The 25,109-nt window shown below is 33.6% G+C and overlaps 1 protein-coding gene across 1 annotated transcript in view; it reads left to right on the forward strand.

Moving 5' to 3' along the window:
- The window catches only part of LOC109108364 (formin-binding protein 1-like), a 67,378-nt gene extending 43,721 nt beyond the window's left edge, over positions 1-23,657 (forward strand). Inside the window, exons 7-20 of the mRNA XM_042778637.1 lie at positions 2,775-2,903; positions 3,139-3,273; positions 4,595-4,798; positions 8,113-8,304; positions 11,510-11,596; positions 13,990-14,004; positions 15,300-15,335; positions 17,346-17,455; positions 18,486-18,618; positions 18,761-18,888; positions 19,107-19,219; positions 20,665-20,823; positions 21,666-21,701; positions 23,022-23,657. Of these exons, the coding sequence (XP_042634571.1) occupies positions 2,775-2,903; positions 3,139-3,273; positions 4,595-4,798; positions 8,113-8,304; positions 11,510-11,596; positions 13,990-14,004; positions 15,300-15,335; positions 17,346-17,455; positions 18,486-18,618; positions 18,761-18,888; positions 19,107-19,219; positions 20,665-20,823; positions 21,666-21,701; positions 23,022-23,029 (1,485 nt within the window). The 3' untranslated portion in view covers positions 23,030-23,657. The remainder of the gene's footprint in view (positions 1-2,774; positions 2,904-3,138; positions 3,274-4,594; positions 4,799-8,112; positions 8,305-11,509; positions 11,597-13,989; positions 14,005-15,299; positions 15,336-17,345; positions 17,456-18,485; positions 18,619-18,760; positions 18,889-19,106; positions 19,220-20,664; positions 20,824-21,665; positions 21,702-23,021) is intronic.
- Positions 23,658-25,109: the final 1,452 nt, after the last annotated feature.

Below are 25,109 nucleotides of genomic sequence, written 5' to 3' on the forward strand. Positions count from 1 at the left end.
AATAATTAAAATATATAATATAAAAATTATATTTTAATATAAAAATAAAAATCATATAAAAACTATACATTATCGTATTTATTTATATTTTGTATATTATATATATATTTTTCATTTGTATGAAATAAAAATATATATAAAAACTAAAAACAAATATATTATGTTTTTATATCATGTCATATTTTATACATTGTGAAAAAGTGTTGGCCCCCTTCCTGATTTCTTATTTTTTTTGCATGTTTGTCACACTTTAATGTTTCAGATCATTAAACAAATTTAAATATTAGTAAAAGATAACACAAGTTAACACAACATGCAGTTTTTAAATGAAGGTTTTTATTATTAAGGGAAAACAAAATCCAAAACTACATGGCCCTGTGTGAAGAAGTGTTTGCCCCCTAAACCTAATAACTGGTTGGGCCTCCCGTAGGAGCAACAACTGCAATGAAGCGTTTGCGATAACTTGCAATGAAGTCTGTTACAGCATCTCAGTAGGATTCAGCTCAGGACTTTGACTAGGCCACTCCAAAGTCTTCATTTGGTTTTTCTTCAGCCATTCAGAGGTGGACTTGCTGGTGTGTTTTGGACCAATGGCCTGCTGTAGAACCCAAGTTCGCTTCGGCTTGAGGTCACAAACAGATGGCCGGACATTCTCCTTCAGGATTTTTTGGTAAACAGCAGAATTCATGGTTCCATTTATCACAGCAAGTCTTCCAGGTCCTGAAGCAGCAAAACAGCCCCAGACCATCACACTACCACCACCATATTTTACTGCTGGTATGATGTTCTTTTTCTGAAATGCGGTGTTACTTTTACACCAGACGTAATGGACACACACCTTCCAAAAAGTTCAACTTTTGTCTCGTCAGTCCACAGAGTATTTTCTCAAAACTCTTGGGGATCATCAAGATGTTTTCTGACAAAACCGAGACAAGCCTTTATGTTCTTCTTGCTCAGCAGCGGTTTTGGTCTTGGAACTCTGCCATGCAGACCATTTTTGCCCAGTCTCTTTCTTATGGTGGAGTCATGAACACTGACCTTAACTGAGGCAAAGTGAGGCCTGCAGTTCTTTGGATGTTGTTGTGGGGGTCTTTTGTGACCTCTTGGGTGAGTCGTCGATGTGCTCTTGGGGTAATTTTGGTCGGCCGGCCACTCCTGGGAAGATTCTCCACTGTTCCATGTTTTTGCCATTTGTGAATAATGGTTCTCGCTGTGGTTCGCTGGAGTCCCAAAGCTTTAGAAATGGCTTTATAACCTTTTCCAGACGGATAGATCTCAATTAATTTCTCATTTGTTTCTGAATTTCTTTGGATCTCGGCATGATGTCTAGCTTTTGAGGATCTTTTGGTCTACTTCACTTTGTCAGGCAGGTCCTATTAAAGAGATTTGTTGATTGTGAACAGGTGTGGCAGTAATCAGATCTGTGTGTGGCTAGAGAAATTGAACTCAGGTGTAATAAACCACAGTTTTAACAGGGGGCCAAACACTTCTTCACACAGGGCCGTGTAGTTTTGGATTTTGTTTTCCCTTAATAATAAAAACCTTCGTTTAAAAACAGCATGTTGTGTTTACTTGTGTTGTCTTTGACTAATATATAAATTAGTTTGATGATCTGAAACATTAAGGTGTGACAAACATGCTCAAAAATAAGAAAACAGGAAGGGGGCCAACACTTTTTCACACCACTGTGTATATATATTTGAATATAAATAATATGTATTTGAATGCAATATTCCTACATTTAAATATTCTTATATTTAAGAAAAAATTTAAATGCACAGGCAGTGAGTGCAAATGTAATTTTGGGGTATATTTTTTCTGAACTTCCTGTCGGCTCATGCACATGTCTGCTGCTGGTGAAGTTTGAGTGTTTCCATGGCAACACTGAACCTCAGGTTAACCAGTGTGATTTCCTAGAATCGGATCAGGATGTGGTTGGCATGACGCTGCTTTCTCTGTATCGTTCTCTCACTTAACTGACGTGCATTAAAATGCGTTAGTATACTTTAGAATTGCGTTTACTTCAGCAGCATGCATCTGAATATTTCTTCAAACCACAAGAGCTCTTGAGCATTGTGTAGGATGTTTATGTCTTGTAGATTTTATTTTAGCTTTTCACATGTCTGTCATATCTGCCGTTTCACACACAAGTGTGTATTAGATATAAACACATCAGTAAGAATTAGGCTAAAAGTGTTTCTATACCGAGTCAGTATAGAATATAGATAATAGTATAATAGCATAGAGTATGATAGTAATAGTATAATAGTATAGATAATAATTTAATAATAGTATAATAGTGTAGAGTCAGTGCGAGTGGATTTTGAGGTTTGTGACTGAATTTAGGGGAAGTCATTGAGTCTGAAAACAAAAGTGTGTTATTTTCAGTGCACTATATTCTCTAGTCACAGTGATAACAGCCTCTCTTCCATTTAAATGAGAGTTTGTGTCTTATTATTGATTTCTGCATCATCACACCAGGTAGCCCCGCCCACAATGAAATCTCATTGGTTAAAAAATTCATTGCATACAACTGTTTATTAAACATCAGACAAGTTTGGAATTGCTTATGACATTAGATAACCATGCGATTGTAAAAATTTGAGTGTTAATGTTCTCGCAAAGATATAGGAAGATGCAAAATTTGTGAAGTCGTGTGTAGGCTCTTTTTTAAGCATGTAGGTTTAAGTCTGTGTGGCTTTTAGGGGTATAATTAATCAAATTATTTTTAACAATATTGCATAATCAGTAATATTTCATTCTCTCTCTTTTAGGCACGGCAGCAGGCTCAGATGAGACACCAGATGGCTTCTGACAGCAAGAATGAATATTCCTCATACCTGCAGAAGTTCAACCAGGAACAGAATGAACATTATTACACCATCATCCCTAATATCTTTCAGGTGCACACACACACACACACACAGAAACATCCACTGTGAATGAATTAGCTACTAATATCGTTGTTTATTTGCATGCACCAGCTGCATTATTTCTGAATTCACTATTGTGAATAATGCAAATGAAGTAACAGCATAAACACACCCCAAAACACAATTTGCATGGAACAATTCCTGATCTCACAGATCTCTACTCAAAAATACATACACTAACTCTGTATGTGTGTGTTGTGAGCAGAAGATCCAGGTGATGGAGGAGAAGAGGATAGAGCGAATGGGCGAGTCGCTGAAGACGTCCGAGGACGACCAACAAAATATTCCCACCATCATTAAAAAACTCCATGAAATAACAAAACAAGCCGACTACACCAAACAAAACAATAATATTAACAAAACCACTATCATCCTTTTTTCTGTTCAAGATACCTCTCATTGTCTCATAGAAATGCAATCTGAGTTGAACAAGACACATCTCCTGACACATTTGACCTCATACTGACTCCATCATTGATCTAGGATCAGTCTCTGGCCGTTGGTAGAACAGATTAGAATATCGTAAACTCACTTACAAATGTCTCCAGCTACATAAAAACATTTACTGTCTTGTGCTCATCAAGGCTTCATTTATTTTAATAGAAATACAATAAAAATGAAAAAAAGCTGAATTTTCAGCATCATTAATAAAACTGTAAAATTGTGAATATTATTACGATTTAAAGTAGCTGATTTCTATTTGAATATAATTTAAAATGTCATTTATTCCTATGATGCAAAGCTGAATTTTCAGCATCATTACTCCAGTCTTCAGTGTCACATGATTCTTCAGAAATCATTCTAATATGCTGATTTGCTGCTCAAGAAACATTTCTTATTATCATCAATGTTGAAAACAGTTGCGCTGCTTTGTATTTTTGTGGAAACTTTTCGTCAGGATTCTTTAATGAATAGAAAGTTCTAAAGAACAGCATTTATTTGAAATAGAAATCTTTTGTAACATTAAAAATTTATTTTTTGATCAATTTAATGTGTTCTTGGTAAATAAAAAATTTAGTATTAATTAAAAAAACAAAAAAACCTAAAACCTAAGATCTTACAGACCCCAAACTTAGCTCACGTTTAATTTTTTAAACACGTTGTTTCAGAATTATGTACTAGAAATTTGTGGAAATGCATATTTTCAGTAATATAGCTAATATTGAAATAAGGATAGAAGTCATAGTGACACAATATTACACATTGAAGGCTTTGTAATTTATTTGCCCTTTACAGCCTTATTATAATTTGAGACAAATTAAATATAGCATCTAAAAAATCTTCTCTGATGTAGGTGAGAGGTTTTTAATGCATATTTTTTGTCTTTTTAATTTTTAATTTTATTTTAAACTAAAATTATTTTTGTTACTTGAAATAACATGAAATATTTATATATAAATATATATATTAACTAGTTGTCAAGATAAATTTGAAGTGCTAAAAAGTTTGAAGTACTAAAAAGTAAAAAAAAAAAAAGTAAAAAAATAAATAATAATAAATAATACAAAAATAAAAAAACAACACACTAAAATTGCAAAACTTTAACTAAAATTGTCTTAAAAACAAAAAAATATAAAAATCAAATTTTATTGAAAATATGAATTAAAACTATAATAGTATGTAACACTAAACTCCCACAGTAAGACTGTCTGTGCTGTCTTCCCCTGCAGGACTCCTCTCAGGTCATAGAGTCGTATAAGTCTGGGTTCGAGCCTCCTGGCGATGTGGAGTTTGAAGACTACGGTCAGGCGATGAAGAGGACGGTGTCTGAGACCAGCCTGTCTAACTCACGCTCGGACAACAAAGCGGACCGTTCCAGCAAGGGCAAGAGCAAAACTCTCTGGCCTTTCATTAAGAAGAACAAGGTAACACACACACACTTCGATTTGGCCCAAAACCAAAACTCAAGTAATGAACAGCACAGACTGATCTGAAAGCTCATTAGAGTGATTGTTTGATGCGTTTGTGATTTTTGTTTTAGTTTATGCTTGTTTAATTTCAGTTGTAGGTTGATTGTATTTGTGTAGTTTTATTGTAGTACTTGTAGATGCTCCCACCATCGTTCTCCTTTCCCTTCCCTTTGTTCACCTGCACGAAAATACAAATGTTTCACGTTCATCCTGACGCTCCACCGATAACATACTAATGCACCGGCCCGAGAGGCCTCACCTTTGACCTTTGACATTGCAGAGAAACGTAACCCTAAACCCTTTATTCCTGTGTTGTCCTTTCAAACCGAGAGTAACTTCCTTCTCCAGCCACTCATCGTTGCTGTTCCCATGGTAACCACGTTCTTCTTCCTTTTCCTCGTCTTCCTCTGTCTTCTTGTGACCTTTGACATTTGTATCAAAGGCTCCGCTCTTACTGAGCATGCTCAGTCCAAACCCCGCCTAACCTCGCAGCACCAGGATGTGAGCATTAACACTGTCATGCATATTTAATGAGGTGTGTTTGTGTGGCTATGGGCGGAATGGAAAACTAGTTGTCCATACTGTGCAGAATATACTGTTTACAATTATTTAGTATATATAGTTCAAAAGTTTAAGGTCAGTAAGATTAGTTTTCTTAATTCTTTTATTCAGTAAGGACGCATTAAACTGATTAAGTGAGTGTAAAGATATTTATAATACAAAATTGTTTTCAACATTACTAATAATAAGAAATGTTTTGAGCAGCAAATCAGTATATTAGAATGATTTCTGCAGGATCATGTGACACTGAAGACTGGAGTAATGATGCTGAAAATTCAGCTTTGCATCACAGAAATAAATTACATTTTATAATATATTCAAATAGAAAACAGTTATTTTAAATTGTAATAATATTTCACAATATTACTGATTTATCTGTATTTTTGATCAGATAAATGAAGACTTGATGAGCAAAAAAGGCTTAAATACATAATAAAATACATAATATATTTATATATTTATTTTAATTTATGCAGAACTTTATGATGCATACATTGTGGTCACATGATCTCATCACTTCATATTTAATTCGGCGTCCAGTTGTCATATCAGAAATAAATATAGTTATTTTGCATTTGTAGTCCAGTTTTGTGTAAATATGTTGCAAAATTTGTCTGTGTAATATTGTGACTGATATTCTGAAAATGTGATTTTAGCGGATTGCATTATGGGATATCATATTCCATATGGTGTGCTTTGTTCTGTATAATACACATTTTGGCAAATGTACAGAAGTAGACCATTTGCATTTTTGGCATATACATATTGCCTAAAAAAAGTAATAGAAGTATGTAGTACGCTGTTCCAATCATAGCCTGTGTTTTTGTCAGTTCACGTCTATCCTGTGTGTGTAACGTGTCTGTCAGAAATAACATAAAACATTATCACGAGACTTTACTTAGAAACCCTATACAATAATACAGTCATCTAAACGCTCACACATCTCATGCACAACTGTATCTGATTAATGGTGTTTAAGCCTGAGAATGTTCTACAGGGTTAGAAGTTGAAATCGTTCTTGTGTTTATGTGTGATGGTGAAGATTATAGGAATCCTCCGGGTTCAATACGAGTTAAGCTCTGTAGGCAGCATGTCTGACATGCTGTCGATTATCACAGGAAATCAGCTCAACTTTGTAAAAACAAGAAGAAGTGCTGTTCACAGCAATGCTCTTACAGGGGAAGTCAATAGAATTAAGTAGATCTGAAATATTAAAAATCATTTTTGTAAAGTAAAAAAGCTGAAATAAAACTAAATATAAATATATATAAAGATATATAAAAAATTGCCTTGGCTGCTAACTGAAATAAAAAAGGTTGACATACTTAAATTACTAAAACTAAAACATTATAACAAAAAAATAAATAAAGCGTAAATAGTAATCCGCAAAAAAAGTCACGAATTTATGCTTGTTAATTATTTATTATTTATTTATTATAAATTTTCTTATTATTATTATAAATTATTTAACTAATACTTTTTTTATAGATTTAGCTATTTTAATTACCAGTTAAAATGACAATAGCACAAAATTTTTTTTACAAATGTAACAAAAATGAAAATATAAAAATAAAAGCTAATTCAAAATATTGATTAATGCTGTACAAGTATAGAAATAATACTGAAATAGGGCAAGACATTCTGGGAGGGTTAAAAACAAAAATGTGCAGCTCATATTTATACTGAAGCAATTATTATTATTATTATTATTTTTTTATTTTTTTTACAAAATATGTTAATTGGGCTGTAAAGTCTGGTTATGCAGCTGTTCCATAGACTTCCATTGTAAGTGCATTATTGCACACATAATTTTGATTTCCTGTGGTATTCGGCACACTTGTGTAGATTTAGACTTATCTCGGTTTTTCCTAATGCATAAAGGGCAGATTTTGTCTGTGATGTTTTAGCAGGTTGTCTAGTCTGTTGGGAACTGAACCGTTAATGTGAGCTCTCCCTGAACGCACGTTCATTAATTTCTCCATTACGCCTTTGGGAGCTCCCTAATAAGAAAGTGAAAGAGAGAGAGAACAAGAGCGAATGGTTGACCTGAAATCAGTCTTTGTGCATTAGAGGAGTGTGTGTGTGTGTGTGTGTGTGTGTGTGTGCTGTGCATGCAACGTTTGTTAAAGGGACAGTTCAGCCAGAAATGAAAACGCTGTCATCATTTATTCACACTCACTGACTCACTTTCTTCCATGGAACACAAAAAGAGAAAAGGAATACGTATGCTGCTCTTTTGCCATGCAATGAAAGGGTCCCCATCCGCTTTAATTACATTGAAAAAGCAGCATAAACATCCCCTTTTGAGTTCCTCGGAAGAACGACAGTCATTGACGTGATGTTTATTTTTGGGTGATCCGTCCCTTGAAATGGTTCTGCAGTGATTTGACCCCTGCATGTGACCCCTGATATTCAGAACAGAGTTTAACGCACTAACTCTCTCGCTCACAGGGTTAATAACACCACAGCTGCAGCGTGTTTCTTTCAGTTGCCGTTTCTTTTACGTTCCATTTTAGTTTTTGTTCTCCTTTGTTCTATTAATTGATTAATTGATTAATTGGTTTCATTTTTGGGTCCTTATTTCTCTTGTTTTGTGTTCCCCCTCCTTTTTTGTTTACCTCTTTCTGGATCGATTTGGTCCGCACCCTCTCTCTGTAAACCTCTCTCACTCACTGGTCGCTGCTCTGTGGCTCGTGTCTTACTGCTAGCTTATGTCCCTGTTAACGTCCCCCATACCTTGCCAGTCCCCCCCTGACCCGCCCTCACCTTCTGCTGTGACCCCTGACCCCTGCCCCACTCCCCAGACCCCCAAACAGTCCAAGGAGCCCTTGTCCCACCGATTCAACGACCTCATGACCTCCAAGCCCAAAATGCACTGCCTCAGGAGCCTCCGGCGAGGGGTAAGTATCCGTGCATGCTGACGTTCCACGTCTTCCACGTACGCTTGTTAAAGTAAGTGTGTGGGTGCACGTGTGCCACTCTGTGCCTGTCATCACCTGTAATCTCATGTCAGTGTACGCTTCCATTAAGAAAAAAGGAGTCGAATGATCATTTTAAGGTGTTTTTGCATCATAATCTAAATATAAAACAATTAATGTCATAATGTGACTAATGCTACCTTTAAGTCATGACTGATTCATATCATATTTCGGTGATTCTTCAGTCAGGGGAATTTTTCTGTGCCTGAAGATGATTTCAGAATAATAATATATAGATAGAATACAATATATAGATAGAATACAATGGTTGTATTGTCAATTTTAATGTTTTATTTTACATTTATTTAATATAATAATACAACAATATAAATATTGTGCTCGTCTTCTACCTTCTACTTTTTAGTATCTCTATGATAAAATATTCTAATCAGGTAAATTATTTTTTGAGTTTTTTTCTTAAGAACCTTAAAAATAGATTGTGAATACATTTGGTTTATACATTTTGGTTGTACACATATAAATACGTTATGGTATGGTATTTTTTTTATTACCAAGAATCTCTACCACAATCAGTGTTATTTTAGTATTATTAGTATTACTATTTTGAATTAAATTTTATATTTATATTTTCAATTTTTACTTTTTTATTTTTATATATTTAATTTTTTTTGTCTTAGTTATTTTATGTGCTTTTTTATTTTTGTTAGTTTTCTATTTCTATTTAGCTTTAATTTATTTCAGTTTTAGGCTTTTTAATTGTATATTTTAAATTAGATTTTATAGTTACACTTAAATTTAAATTTTTACTTTTTTATTATTTTATTTTAATTTTAAATTATATAATATATATAATTTTGACCTTGACTTTTAATAATATTAGTACTTATTTCAGTTATTTATATATATATTTTACATATTTTTATTTGGCTTTAATTTATTTTATTTCAGTTTTAGGTTTAGTAATTTTAGTACTTATTTCAGTTATTTGCTAAGGCAGTATTTTTGTTTACAATTTTTAAGTTTATCTTTTCCATCTAATATTTATATGTTATTTCATTTCAATGTAGTTTTAATAAAAAATAAATAAATAAATAATTGATATCACCACCAACAAAACAATCATATAAAAAAACAAACTACTTACCAAAAAAAACAAAAACAAAAAAAAAATGTGTGAATGAAATATGAAATTGAAATTTAAACACTTAAACATTATATTATATTATTATTCCTTGCCCTTTATTTTGTTGCACTAGTAAAAAAAAAGAACTAAATATCAAATTGAAAATGTGTGAATGAAATATGAAACTGAAATGTTTTTCATACCAAAATGTGACCACACTAAATATTGACTTAAAAGGACTTGAAGGCAGCATTAGCTTCTGAAGCGATGATGTCATAGTATGACTCAGAATCCGCAGGCGATGATGTCATGATTCTGGAAGCAGCAGTGAAACTGTTTATATCTTTCGGCTCCTTTTTCCTCCACCTCACGCAGCTGATGAAATCCACTCTGTCTCTCTTTCTCTCTCTCTGTCAGTCTGTCTCTCTCGCTCTCTCTTTCTTATGTTTCGTTGTTTGCGTTTTAACATGATTTCACTGTCTCATGTTTTCAGATAAGTGCAAACACAATTATGCACTCAACACACAGGGGCGCCAGTCGAAGGCACCCTGCGGTGACAGATAAAATAAAAACGGGTGCTCAAACATAAAGGTTTATCCTGAGAAATGCGATTACACGCAAACAAACACTCAGAAACAATGTCTTCTATTTACACACATGCTGACATGTGACTTTCTGATAAAGTCAGCCCTGATTCACCTTCCCCTCAGGAAGGCCGTCCACATGTTTCCGCGTGTGTGAGGAGAGATTCAGACTTCTGAATGACTTTGTTAGATAACAGACGCAAAACATACCAGATAACGGAGCAAATCCCGCTTTCCCATGTCCCTGTGCAAAGCTCAGATATTTTTTATCTTTCCAAACTGCAACGATATTCCTCTCAGCTTCACAAGGATAGATGGTCAGTAAACAAAAAAAAACTGATTTATCATTTCCTGTTTTTGGCCGTTCATCTGTCAGGAAGTGCACGGGTAGGTTCATCATGCTGAAGCGTATTGTCCACATCTTTAACAGTAATGCTAGCGGCATGATTCAGGACACCGCTGAAGAAAGAAAGGATGTTATAGACACAAATGTTTAAAAATAGAGGAACAAACTTGAATATATGAAGGTCTTTGACGCTTTCATTCTCTCCATTTGTGGTCCTGGCTTGTTTATGATATATGTGTTTATGGTTTACATGATTTGATCTACACTACTCTTCAAAAATTTGAGGTCGGTATAAAATGAAGGCTTATATTCAGCAAGGATGCATTAAATTGATTAAAAGTGATATCTTTGTAATGTTACAAAAGTTTTCTATTTTGGATAAATGCTGTTCTTTTGAACTTTGTATTCATCAGAGAATTATGGTTTCCACAAAAATATTAAGCAACTGTTTTCAACATTGATAATAATAATAAATGTTTCTTAAACATTAAATCAACATATTAGAATGATTTCTGAAGTATCATGTGACACTGAAGAGTGGAGTAATGATGCTGAAAATTCAGCTTTGATCACAGGAATAAATTATGTTTTAAAATGTATTAACATAGAAAACACTTATTTTAAATTGTAATAATATTTCTAAATATTACTGTTTTTACTGTATTTTTAATCATGCAAATGCAGCCTTGGTGAGAATTAGAGACTACTGACCCCATACGTTTCAATGGTAGTGTGTTTTAAAGCATTTTTATTGGAGAAGTTAGATTTGTATTCATTTGTATGTTATTTTTGATGGCTGCGCTAAAAGACTGTAATTTATACACTATGACATGTCACTTATTTATTATGTAAGGCTATAATAATCAGAGAACATCTTAAAGATTAATGTCAGTGTGTCTGTGAGTGTGTTTTGGTGCCTGAATATAGTCAGTTAGGTGTGTGTGTTTGCAGGTTTATTGATGCAGAAAGTGTGTATGTGTGTTTATCCTAGTGTAAAAATGTTTTGAGAGTATATTTATGTATAAAAGTGTGTCGAGTGATGGGGTGCATGAGTGTGTGTTTGTATAGTTGTGTGTGAGTGTGTGTTTAATTAGGGTTTATTCTTTGCTGCAGTCTGCCCAATCTCTCTATTATAATAAAGAAATCATGAAGAGGACTCTCGGTCGGCCTACGTATGCTTTCGAGGCCAGGCAATATGTCGTAAGTGTGTGAGAGGAGGCAAGAGTGTGTGTGGGTTTACTTAGGCATACTTAGATAATACAAATTTATCCAAAAACATTTTCGACATGAAAAATAATTAAAAATAATAAAATAATTTACTATTAATGAATTTTCAATTAATTGATAATTAGGATTAATAGTATTGGAGATTATATTTTTATTATTATATTATCTATTATTATTATTATTATTAAAACAGAGAAAACAGAGTTCTTTAATGATCTCTAAAAAACGCAGAAAAATACAAAAAACATACAACAAACTCAACCTCATTTTTTTTTATTAATGTGATATTCAAAAATTTGAATTTCTTCATTCATTTGTATCACTTTAAATTCATTCCTTGAATGAGGTTAATGTCTGATATTCAGTATTAAAATCCATTTGTAATTGAGAAAAGTTGCATCATCATTAACTGACTCCCTCATTGGCTCTTCTGGCTTTTGCCCCACCTCCCATGTGCAACCCCAGCAGCCTGGCTCCACCCCCTGTGCTCTGGCAGCAAATCAGCTTGTGTGGGAGGGGTTAATTCTCAAACACTTTATCAAACACAAAGATACGTTCAGAATTCACCCCTTTTGGTGTCATTTTGCTGCTTTTGATATATTGGATGTTAATCTCTATGTACATCACGTTCACACAAACAATCCCCTCAGTGTTCGCTATCTATGTCCGTTATAAATGCATTGAATGCTACATTCTGTTGGTACATTCATGAGTTCGAGAACATTGAATTGTACGTCCTGTCAGTGCGTTTACATATTTGTCCAAACCACAAAAAAAAAAAATTGCTCCATAGTTTGAGCACCCTAAAATATGAAGAAGTCCAGACAATAGTGTATGTCTTCACAGAAACAGAGGGTTGTTGCTCTCACAGCTTCATTAAAATTAGAATAATAAATAATATATTTTTTTTCATAATCAGCATGCCTTATTTCAAAGTGCAGTCAATATAAATCAATTAATAAGTAAATAAATAAATAAACTATTTTTATATTTTGAATAATTTTTATTATTTCATTTTTTATATTTAGTTTTTTATTTGCATAATTATTTATATACATGTTTTTTATCTCAAGTTTTTTATGAAATTTTATTTTTTGCATGATAATCATGCTTTATTCCAAGGTGCACAAAATAAATATATAAATAGGAAGTAAATATACTTCCTATTTTTCATGCATTTTGCATATTTTAATTCATGTTAATTTCTTAAAAATTCTATATGCTGTATTTTGCATAATCATACTTTATTTTTATACTTTATCTTTATATTTCATTTGTATTTTTAATATTTAGTTTTTTAAATAATATATTAAACATTTATTTTATTTGCATGGTTATTTGTGTCTCATTTTAAGTCAAGCTTTTTTTTTTTTTTTAAATGATCTCTTATTAATCTCTCATGATTAAAATAATAATTTAGTAATCTCAGGTGTTCGGTCAAAACTAGCTATTTACTTCACATTTTACTACTTTTTTTCTATTAATTGCTTTGTTTTGAGATCCCTTCTCAGGTATTATTACCCAGAATCCTCTCTGGTGTGATGACTGCCTCAAAAACAAGCCCATTTATTGAGAATATCTTCATTTTTGTTTCTCTTTCTCTTCCCTCTGTCTTCACTGTTGTACACCCATTCCTGACGTGTTCCGTTTATTGGCTGACTATTGCTTTAGGACTGATGATGTCATCCTCATGTGACCTTGTAACACTGTGTGTAATTGGTTCATTGGTACCTGCTGAAGTTCACTGCATCAAAAAGAAATGCCAATCAATTCCTGATGGATAAAATCAAATTGCATCCTATTTTTTCTCCTTGTATGCAAATGCATCAAACTACAGCGGTAAAGCGGGTTTGTTGAACATTGTTGCATCATTGGGGTATAATATTACTAAAAATTGCAATATTACAATATTGAATTAATCAACTTATGGTGCAATCCATCCAAAATGAAAATTTTTTCATGTCATTCCAAACCTGTATGCATTTCTTTGAAGAATGTTGAAAGAGTTTTGGTTCCCATTGACTCCAATAGTATTTTTGTCCACGCTATAAGAACCAAAACCATTTTGTCACCAATATTCTTTAAAATATTTTCTTTTGTGCTTAGCAGAAAAAAGAAATGCAAACATGTCTTAAATGACATGAGGGTGAGTAGCAGAAATCGGTCTCATGACGGAGCACAAAATACTGCCGGCCGGCCAAATGTGAACTGTGATGTAGTGGGCTTCATCAATGACATCATAAGTCATGATCACACCTGCATGTGTGTGTATAACGTGTACAGCGTTCTGATGTTGCTCCCTCTGATGTTTTCTCTCTTCTCTCGGTTCATTCCCTCGATTGCTCTCTCTTTTCGTCCGTGAGAAGCTCTCTTTAAAGCTGGTAAGCATGACCTCAGTAACATGTCGTAGCGGCATGACCGTAGCATGTCCGTCGCTGTAGTAACACATGCTCCTTTAACATCACTTTGTTCCTTTGTGTTCAACCCTTATGGATATTTTTGTTTACAGGGATAGTTCACCCAAAAATGAAAATTTGCTAAGAAAGATTTTTAGCTCAAACCATGGTTGGTCCTTGGTGATTCATAAAATGCAAGTCAGCGGCTGCCCATTTTTTTTTAGAATAAAAAAAGCATAAAATTAATACCCGTGGCTACAGACTTTATATTGAGGTTTTATGAAGTGAAACAATCGGTGTGTGCAACAAACTGAACATTGTTACCTGTATTCCCGAGCCTCAGGCATACGGTCCAGAGTGATGTCCGGTTCATGAACGAATCATTCTTTTGAACCGGCTCTTTTAGTGAACTGAATGAACCGGTTCACCAAATCAAACTGAACCGTCTGAAACAGTTCATGTCTGGAGCAGCAGAGATCTACAAGTTACTCAATCAAAACTCACTTTCAGACGTGCCTGACAGTCATTCTGAATCAAAAAGAGCCAAAATACCAGCGTATATGATCCAGTAACACTGGTTTCGCCAACTCTTTCAGTGCTCCAGTTTCTCCAGCAGACACTGAATTGAGGGAACAGTTCAGACCAAAGATCGATGAGCCGGTGATATGCACATGAGTGAACCGAGCACTTGAATGAAGGGGTGAAATGCTTGTTCATTAGTCTTAAAATGTTTTATATAAATAGTTTATGCACTAGATATGCAATAGACATGTAAAACATCCACGTTTCACATTATTATTGGGTGCTTTAATAATATATACAATTGTGCGATTATGTAAACAAACTGGTGAATGAGTTTTTTGAACCAGTTCATTGAAACAAAAGAATCATATTTCCCCATTTGCCTGATGCTCTGGATTACAGGTAATAATGTTGTAATGTTATAATATTGAGGCCTATAAATGCTTTTTTGTCTCTCAAAGTGCTGGTAGCTGCTGATTTGCATTTTATGAATCAACAAGGACCACGGTTTCTGCTGAAAATCATCTATTTACAAAAAAAGTTGCCTACCTCTTGGATGGCCTGAGGGAGAGTTAATTAAAAGCACATTTTCATTGTTGGGTGAACTATCCCTTTAACAACACTTTTGGTATTGTTTTGTTATATAATTTGACCTTTGAGTCTATTTACGTTCAAAACCATGTTGTTGTCTGATTTATCTTTTTGTTGATGTCTGTTTTGTTTTGTCTTGTTGCTGTGGTGACTGTCCCTCTGTGTAGCTCTCACTCAATGCCCACGTGCGGAACCTTATTGAGGTGATCTGAAACCCGTTTTTTTGTCCCTGTGTTTGTTTATCTGTCCATGATTCGGTCTTTATGTATTTCAAACAGTTTGATTAATTTGATCCCTAACCAGATGTGTGGCATAATATGCTGAAATGCATTCATTTTGAATGTAGTTTAGAGAATCTGTTGATGTTTTAGTCTAAGTAAAAGTGATAGTTCACATGCAGAATTAATATATATAGGTCATAAACCTCTGGCTTGATTTTTTTTTTTTTTTTCCTGTGGTACACAAAAGGAGATGCTTAGCTTTACTTTTCACTTTCATTATGGGAAAGAGCAGCATGCACATTTTGCTAAATATCTTCTTTCATGTTTCACTGTAGAAATTAAGTCAGATTGGTTTTGAATGACATGAGGGTGAAAAATATAAAGTGTTATTTATAATTATCAGTGATTAGAATAGATCAAATATCTTAACCAATCACAGAGTGTCTTGCTATTTTAGCCCCTCCCAAAACTTTTTACATGTGATTATTGAATCACTGATGGTGTAGTGTGATTTATAGATGACTATTATACTGTAGGTAATGTTTGGTTATATTTAAACATAAATCTGTTTATAGATATGCGTAATTGATTCATATAATTACTTTGAGTTTATTTCTGAGATTTATTTATTTTTTTAGATCTATTTGTATTTGTAAAAATTCAGGATGTTACATAATTAACAATTTATTTTAACAATTTGTCTTTTGTTTCGAAGAGGGTGAGTACAACAGTGAGTTTAGCATGTATTTTGTGCTTGTGTAGATCTTGATTATTAATTTTCGATATTTGGCTGGAATGATTTTGTGGTTTTATTTATCTGTATTTTGAGTGACAGTGCAATGCATGCTTAGAAAAATCTGGTTGTTTATTGTTGCATGACAGTATGGAGATGTGGAAGAAGGGGTAAGGTCGCTGTGCTTGCTTTGTGACCTTTGACCTTTTAGTGAGACGTTTGCATTGACCTGTGGGCAGGACTGTAGAAAGAAACATCCGTCCACCTATTCAGTCCAAACTCAAATTATAGAAATGCTGTGAATGAATAAGATACAATGATGATTGAGATATGAACAAATAAACTTTCCTCAAAAGCCTGATAAGTCATATTTGAATACATTTGAACATGATTTTTCTAAAAAATAATATATGGATAATCAAGTAAACCTAAGTTGCTTCAGTCCAGTAAGTGTTCTATTTGAAATATTACTAACAATATAAAAGTTATTCACATGTTTACTAAGATTTCACAGCAAAAAGACATGTACCATGACCTAATGTATACTAATAGGCCTCTTGCTAAAAAAAAGTATCGATCAGACCACAGAAAGCATGTAGTAAACGTTTTTTTTTTTAGCAAAGTTTTAATCATGTTGATCATTTGGAGGCCTTAAATGTGTGTTTCAAATATGATACAGTAGGCTTCATAGGGTTAAAAATCATTGCAGCAGGGTTAACCTCCCCAAATTCACAGCTCTTCGGCGCCACCATGTGGTTGAAATCATTTCGGCAAATACTTCAAAAACAGTACCTGGGGTTTTCAGAGGATCCATGCATTAATGTAGACTGGAACAGGATATTAGAGTGAGAAAGAAAGAGGGCACATAAGGACAGATTCAAACCAAATCTCTCCGCTCAACCAGAATCCAATTTCAAAGATGAGCCTGCAAGATAAGGGTTTATTTTATGAAAACTGTTTAATCAGTGTTGTTGTTGCCATTGGACTGAATAGGTTAATTAGCTCATCTGGTTTGCCTTTGATAAACACTTGATTTGAAAGCTGATTGGCTCCTTTCCAAAGGCAGCTAGCCAACCAGATGACAGGAACAGAAGATTCTTTAATAGTCACTTGATGTGATTGGATGTGTCCTGGTTTGACCCGCCCCATTTATACATATGCATATTAGTTTATACATTTGCAGATTCTAACAGGACAGTGTCAGTTTTTAAGGTGCAGATATTTACTGGTTGTCTGTCCTCCTCTCTGTCTCCTCTCAGGGTTCGAATCCTGAGGACTTCAGTCATCTTCCTCCGGAGCAGAGAAGGAAGAAGCTTCAGGCGAAGATCGACGACATCAATAAAGACATACAGAAAGAGATGGACCAGAGGTACACAGACATGGACAAAAACACACACAAACAGAAATGTCCTGCCATACACTAGTCAAAAATCCCAATGGATACATATACAGTAATAAAGATTTTAAAAACTTGCCAACTTATTTTACTAAGTATTATTTGAGATTTTTATAGCAGATTGTACACTTTTTCAGATTTTTACATTACTCCTACCCACCAATTACTTTCTTTCTTGTTGTTTTATTTTATTTTTTATGTATTTACTTAATGTATTTACTTACTTATTGTATTTATTTACATGTTTATTTGCTTATTTTATTCATTTTCATACATTTGCAACATTTATTTGCATACATATTTATTTATTAACATAATTTAGTTATAGTTCTTTTTCATGTTTTTGCTTTTCGTTCTTGTTTTTTACCCTCTTAATTGTATAATGTTTAATATTCACATTTGAAAAAAATAACTTTTATAACCTCTAAAATTCACAATTTTAAAAAAATCACATTCAAAAAAAATATCAATATAGTTTATATATAATATATATATATATATATATATATATATATATGTATGTATATGGGATATGTGTTTATATATATATATATATATATATATATATATATATAATCCTTAAGTAATCTTATTGGAATTTCTGTCATAATTTGTAAAGAAATCCAAATTTTCTTACAGGATTCCAACTTTTTTTTTTTTTTGAGAACACATGGTTCCCAGCATTCCTATGATTGCAAAGGGAAATCAAATTTAAATAGAATCTTTTAGTATTTTAAAACCCTTAATAACTTTAGCTATCTTTAACTTTCCAGCAGCACAACATTATTCAATACAGTATGAAATGATTTTTAAAAAGGATATACAATATTCGGCAGGACTCAGTAATATAATGTAAAAATCAAGAATCCTTTAAGATTTTCTGATTCCGATTCTGACATTTCTATAGTAATGCTCTACATAATCCTTTTGGAAAATTTTGACTAGGTCAGGTTTTTATTGGATGTATTCAGCAAATATATGTATGTGTACTTTTTCTCTGTAGAGATGCTTTGACTAAAATGAAGGAAGTGTACATAAAGAACCCACAGATGGGGGATCCCAACAGCGTGGACCCTCGGTTAGCAGAGATCGCCCAAAACATTGAGAAACTGCAGGCGGAGGCACAGAAATTTGAGGTGTGTGTCGTTTAGAATATCCAAATACAGCACAGGCCTGGATGAATTGTTCAGTTCAGTGGAAATGAGTGTGTGTGTGTGTGTGTGTGTGTGTGCGTGTGTGCGCGTGGTGTGTGTGTGTGTGCGTGTGCGCGCGCTTTAGGGCTGGTTAGCGGAGGTCGAAGGAAGAATGCCGGTAAAGAGTGACCCTCCGAAGAGGACGAGTGTTCTATACGAGACCCAAAACAGCACACCACCCACCAACAACAACTGCGCACAGGATAGAGAGAGGTACACACTCACACACACACACACACACACACACACACACAAATCTATCAAATAAGCATATTATTATTGTTAATATTAACATATACATACACACTGAATTTACAGTCACTGTACTTTGCAAACAGTTGCTATAGTTATTGTGTACATGTGTGTGTGTGTATGGAGCATTCCATATAGCAGTCATAAAGACAAACATACATATGAACCCACTACTAAAGTCCAGACAGTAAAGTCCAACCCGAAACAGCGGAGTCTGGAGATGAATTTGATGATGCGGATGAAGAAATTCAACCGACCATCGGCACCTGCAAAGCCCTCTACCCGTTTGAAGGTATTTCATGCATAAATGCATAATAAACAGTATAAATACATAAACAAACATTTCAAAAAATAAATGCACATATAAAAACCCTATAAAACAGCATCACAATAAATAAAAAAACAAAAAAATAATTTCTTCATGGTAACTATTAACAATAAGGTTCCGTTTGTTAACATCAGTTAAACATATATGTATATGGTAATATATAATAACTATTAACAATAAGGTTCCGTTTGTTAACATCAGTTAAACATGCTGTATGTACGATTGACACCGAGTGGTTGAACTAGATATAGCAGTCCAAATTCAAAATATTGGAGAGTGTTTTTTCTTCCGGCCCCTCCTCCTCAGACTTGACGCACACGCAGGTTGCCAGATTGACGACACCAACAGGAACGAGTGCACTTGATGATGAATGAAGTGAAATACGCTGTGGTTTCCGCCAACTGGCAACACGAGTGCCAAAATACAATTGGGTAAACTGGCAGTGGACGTGTTCCACAAACCAAAACAGAGACCGACATTCCGGCCCGGAACACACATTTTCAAAGGAGAATAACTGACTGTTGCACTGTTTTTCAGATAAACAAGTATGTTAACTTAGCATGTTTCTTAAATATCTACAAACATATTATGTTTTTTATGCTTTAGTAGAGTCAAAAACTTACCGTACATACAGCACTTTAACTACGTTAATTAACATGTAATAACCATGAAAAATACTTAATTAACTTAAGCATTTAATTTTACTTCATTTGAACTTTTATTAATGTATCTATTAATTTATGAACTAGCAATGAACATTTGTATTTTTGTTAACTAACATTAACAAAGACTAATAAATACTGAAATGTTCATTGTTAGTAAAGGTTAGTTAATTCATTGCTAACTAATGGTACCTTATTGTAAGTGTTACCTTACTGAGGCCAGTAATTTTTTTTTTTAATTTTATTCATCAAGGACACGTTAAATTGATCAGTAAAAACATTTATAATATTACTAAAGATTTCTGTTTCAAGTAAATGCTGAACTTTCTATTCATCAAATTATTCTGAAAAAAGTATCATCGTTTCCACAAAAATATGAATCAGCACAACCGTTTTCAACATTAATAATAATAAGAAGAAGATGTTTCTTGAGCAGTATATTAGAATGATTTCTGAAGGATCATGTGACACTGAAGACGGGAGTAATGATGCTGAAAATACAGCTTTGGATCACATGAATAAATTGCATTTTTAGATATAGCTGAAATGCTTATTTTAAATTGTAATAAAATTTCACAATATAACTGTTTTTACTGTATTTTTGATCAAATAAATGCAGGCTTGCTCAGCAGAAGATACTTCTTTCAAAAACATGAAATAATCTTGCTGACCCCAAACTTTAAAAATCATAGTGTATATATATACTTTATTTATTTATTTATGGATTGATTCCAATTTTCTGTGTAGGTGTTAATGAAGGCACCATCTCAGTAGCGGAGGGTGAGCTCTTGTATGTAATAGAGGAAGACAAAGGTGACGGATGGACGCGTGTTAGAAGAAACGAGGAAGAGGAGGGTTACGTCCCCACATCCTACGTCGAGGTCTTTCTGGACTCCAACGCCAAAGGTGCCATAACCTACATATGACCCAAAGCTTTAGGTCTTGTGATCTCAGAAGTGTGTTTGTGTATGAACACTAAAGGAGGCGTCATGGGATGTGTGTGTGACTCTCTCCAAGCCAACAGTGAGACTTTTTAGATTGATTTTGGTAAAGCGGACAGACTTCTTTTCTGAAACTGAAGGACTAAATGATTGTATATGTCTTAGCACATGATGGTTTTAGATATCAGCCCGCCGTAGTTTAATATGGTGGTAGTATCTTGTCATATTGAGTAGCAGTGTATATTAGATCACTCCGACTAAATGTAAATTGCAACACACACATATATAAAGAGATACATGCAAGTTTTTGTACTGTTTTCATATGTAAATGAACTGAAGGTCAAATTAAGCTAGTGTTTTTTCCCCTGAAAAACAATTTTCATAACAACTAGTCAAGCCCTAGTAATAATAATAGTTTACAATAGTAGTAATAAATAGTAATAAACAGTTTACAAGTAGCCAAAAAATTTATAATTTCCTTTTCACAAATATATATTTGTGAAATCACATCACTTGCTAATACGCCTTTTTGGATCTTTAGCTGTATTATTTGTTAATGTTGTGTTCAATCTCATCACTTGTAGTTGATATTGATAGTCTTAAAAAGAAGAAATAACCCTGGAAAAAAACATATGTTACATAGAAGTTTACAAAAACATAATATAAATGAGTAAAAGCACAGGATTGCATAGTATGCATCACATCCACACAATCATGTTTGCTGCTCCTGATTTAAGAGCTGAGATGCCATTTTAGATTAAATGTGACATGAATATGAATCTTTTCTGAATGTTTCCATCCTCACAGATGTGTTTTCCTGGAGAAGGGTTTTTCTTTCTGAGGGTGAGACTGAGTGCATTAACCGTGTGTTTGAAGAGATCTAGAATGAATCGGGTTTGACATTTAAAACAGTTTAATACTGCACTGCAAGTGTGATTTCCTGAAGTGTTGGATTCTGACTTTTATTTCAGTTTAGACATGCATTAACCTATTTACGCCACCTTTAAGTTAATATTGTCTGCAAAATGACATGCACACACACAAAAAACTCAATCCGCTTCACAAACCAACAGAGAGAGAAAACACTAAACTTAGTCTGAGTATGTTTCTGCAAACCTAACTGTTTGAGTGAGGTTTTGGACGTTTTTCGCTGCATAAATGCATGTTTGAGTGTGTTTCAGGTCACATTTGTTCTTGAATTCAACCAAGAACACTGAATTACTCTTGTCAGCAAATCATGCATATTATAAATCATGCTTCAAACAAACAAACCTATTCACACACACATTCACCAACCAATTCATTAAGTAAACATACAACACAAACAAACATATACTACCCATGCATTTATTTATGCATTCAAACTAACTTTCCACACCACACTATCTATCGTAGTTGTTTTTAACCCTGAGTTATCTTGTTCCGTGTTTCACACTGTTAGTTTATCATGGGTTAATTGCTGTGTACATTTGGCACTGTAGTTTTAAAATTGCAAGCACGATTAATAAAATTGTTTGCAGGGCTTATTAATTTGTTCCCTTGTTTTAGTTAAATTGTGGTCATGTTCTACATTGTGTCAGTTTATTTAAACTGTTGCCATGATTTATCTAAAACAAGTAAACTAATTAATATATCATGGGAACAAATTAATAAATTATAGGAAAGATTTCTTATTTTTTTCCCCCGTATGTTATGTGTGGAGCTTTGTAGTTCTTAAAACTAATTTTTGTAAATTGGAATAAAATTTTTGTGAATTGGAAATAAAAATAATAATAATAAAAAAAAATTAAATGTTGTCTTGACAACTAACTGAAATAAAATAAGTCACTAAAACAAAAAACAAAACAAAAAATCTAAAACTAATATTTGAATTAAAAATAAATATTTAAAGAAAACAAAAGCTAATAAAAATGACAAAATCAAACAAAAAAAAAAAAAAAAAAAACACCAAATACCAAAAAATACTAAAATATAAACGAATAAATAAATAATAGTGAAACAACACTGGTGTGCAATGGAAATTTGACCTAAAAATAAAAAGAAGATAACCGAGGGTTAAGTGTAGTGTGAAAAGCCTTTTAATAGCGGGCATGAATCCATCACTTCACCAAGTCTAACATGTTTTTTCTTTTGTTTTTCATATGTTTGTTTGTATGACTGCAGATTCGTAAAGTAAGGAAGGAGGACTCAGTGGTGAAGGGCAAACAGCAGCCACATGTGGGGAAAACTACAGCCTACCCTCCATGAACCGCCCTAGAGTGAGACAGATGAGAGACAGACACAAAATAAAGAGAGCAAGAGGCTATAGAGTCCTCTCAGCCTAAATTCTCCTGCTGTAGAGAGCAACTTTAACAGCGAATCAGAGAAATATTATGGCGTTTAGATTTATTACCTGTCTGTTATTTTATAATAAGGTGAATATGATCTGCATATATGATTTTGCTTTACGGCTCTTCATCGCTGCTGAATGGCGCTAAACTTTCTTTCAGCCTGTGTGAGTGAGTGTATGTGTGTGTGTTTGTCTTTAACACTCTTGTTTCATATTTCCTCACCTTTCATCGAACTAAAACCCTGGGAATGTGGTCTGGAAAAGGAGCTGAATTTTTGGTCACACAACAGTGCTGCGTTCCATCCATATTCCTACTATATATAGCTTGATGCTCGAAAGATAATGTACACTACTGGTCAAAAGTTTGGAACAATTAAGATTTTTAATGTTTTGAAAGAACATTTTAACATTTATTTGTTAAAAATACAGCAAAAACAGTAAGATGTTTTTTATTTATTTATTCCTGTGATCAAAGCTGAATTTTCAGCATCATAACTCCAGTCTTCAGTGTCACATGATCTTCAGAAATCATTCTAATATGCTGATTTGCTGCTCAATTATGATGTTCAGTTATGGTTCTCAGTTATTAATAATGTGCAGAATCAGAAAACAGTTTTTGCTGCTGAAACCGTGATTTTTATTCAGGATTCTTTGATGAATAGAAAGTACAAAAGACAGAAATTATTTTCAGTAAAAATCTTTTGTAACATTAGAAATGTCTTTACGGTCACTTTTGATTAATTACATGCTGAATAAAAATGTTAATTTTTCTTACCTCAAACTTTTGAATGGAAGTGTATCACGGTTTCCACAAAAATATAAATATAAATTACATTTTAAAATATATTAAAATAGACAAAAGATATTTTAAATTGTAATAATATTTCACAATATTACTGTTTTGCTGTTTTTTTTGATCACATAAATCCAGCCTTGTTGAGCAGAAGAGACTTCTTTCAAAAACATTAATAAATTGTAATTATTCTAAACTTTTAGTGTATAAAGAAACAAAATGGCAATGCAAGCATGTTTTACAGGTGTATGATTATCAACAAGTCATGTATATAAACTTACGATGTAGGAACTTTGATTCATTCATACACTTTATTTGCTTAAAAGCATTTGTTTACCATTAACCACATTCTGCTGTATGATGTGAAATGACTTTAAGTGCCGTTCTGTTGCACTTTTCCAAGTTGCGACCTGGAATATTTCTTGAGTTGGAACGCAGCATTAAAATTCTTAATGATGTCACTCATTCCGGCTCCTTCATCAGACCACACCCCTTTAGACCCTTTGACTCCACCTCCCAAAAATAACAGCTGCTGGCCATTGGTTGCTCATTTGGCTATTGCACATGTCAGGGGCGGGGCTTCACTGGCCAATAGCATGTCTGCTTGCCCTGGCACCTCCTCTGTCTCCGCCCTTCCAGTCCAATTACTAATACTGTCTGTCTGTTTGTCATCTTATCCAACTCATTTTTATATCTGATGTCCCTTCAGGGATTCACATTTTCATTCATTTCATGTATAAGACTTCCTGCTTTACCTTAACCGTCCAATCATCGTGCTCAAATGCTGTATTTGTTTGTCACATGGGAGGGGCTATATTTACACTCATGAATATGCTAATGTCCCGTTGATATGGGTATGTATTTATTGTGATGTCTTCATGGTTTTACCCTGTGGAGCACCCAGCCGAGAACCTCGCAACCTCGTTGGTTTCACCGGTTATATATATATATATATATATATTATATATATATATATCTATATATATATATATATATACACCGTATGTAATGGTTTAATTGTACTCTGAGCCAAATGTACATGTTAACCAGACATTTGTCATGCATCATGTGAGCTGTGAGCGTTTGTATGGCTCTCTAAACCTGAAGAATAGACTTGGAGGTTTTTAAT

The sequence above is a fragment of the Cyprinus carpio genome, chromosome A21 (assembly GCF_018340385.1).
Source record: "Cyprinus carpio isolate SPL01 chromosome A21, ASM1834038v1, whole genome shotgun sequence".
Lineage (NCBI taxonomy): Eukaryota > Metazoa > Chordata > Actinopteri > Cypriniformes > Cyprinidae > Cyprinus > Cyprinus carpio.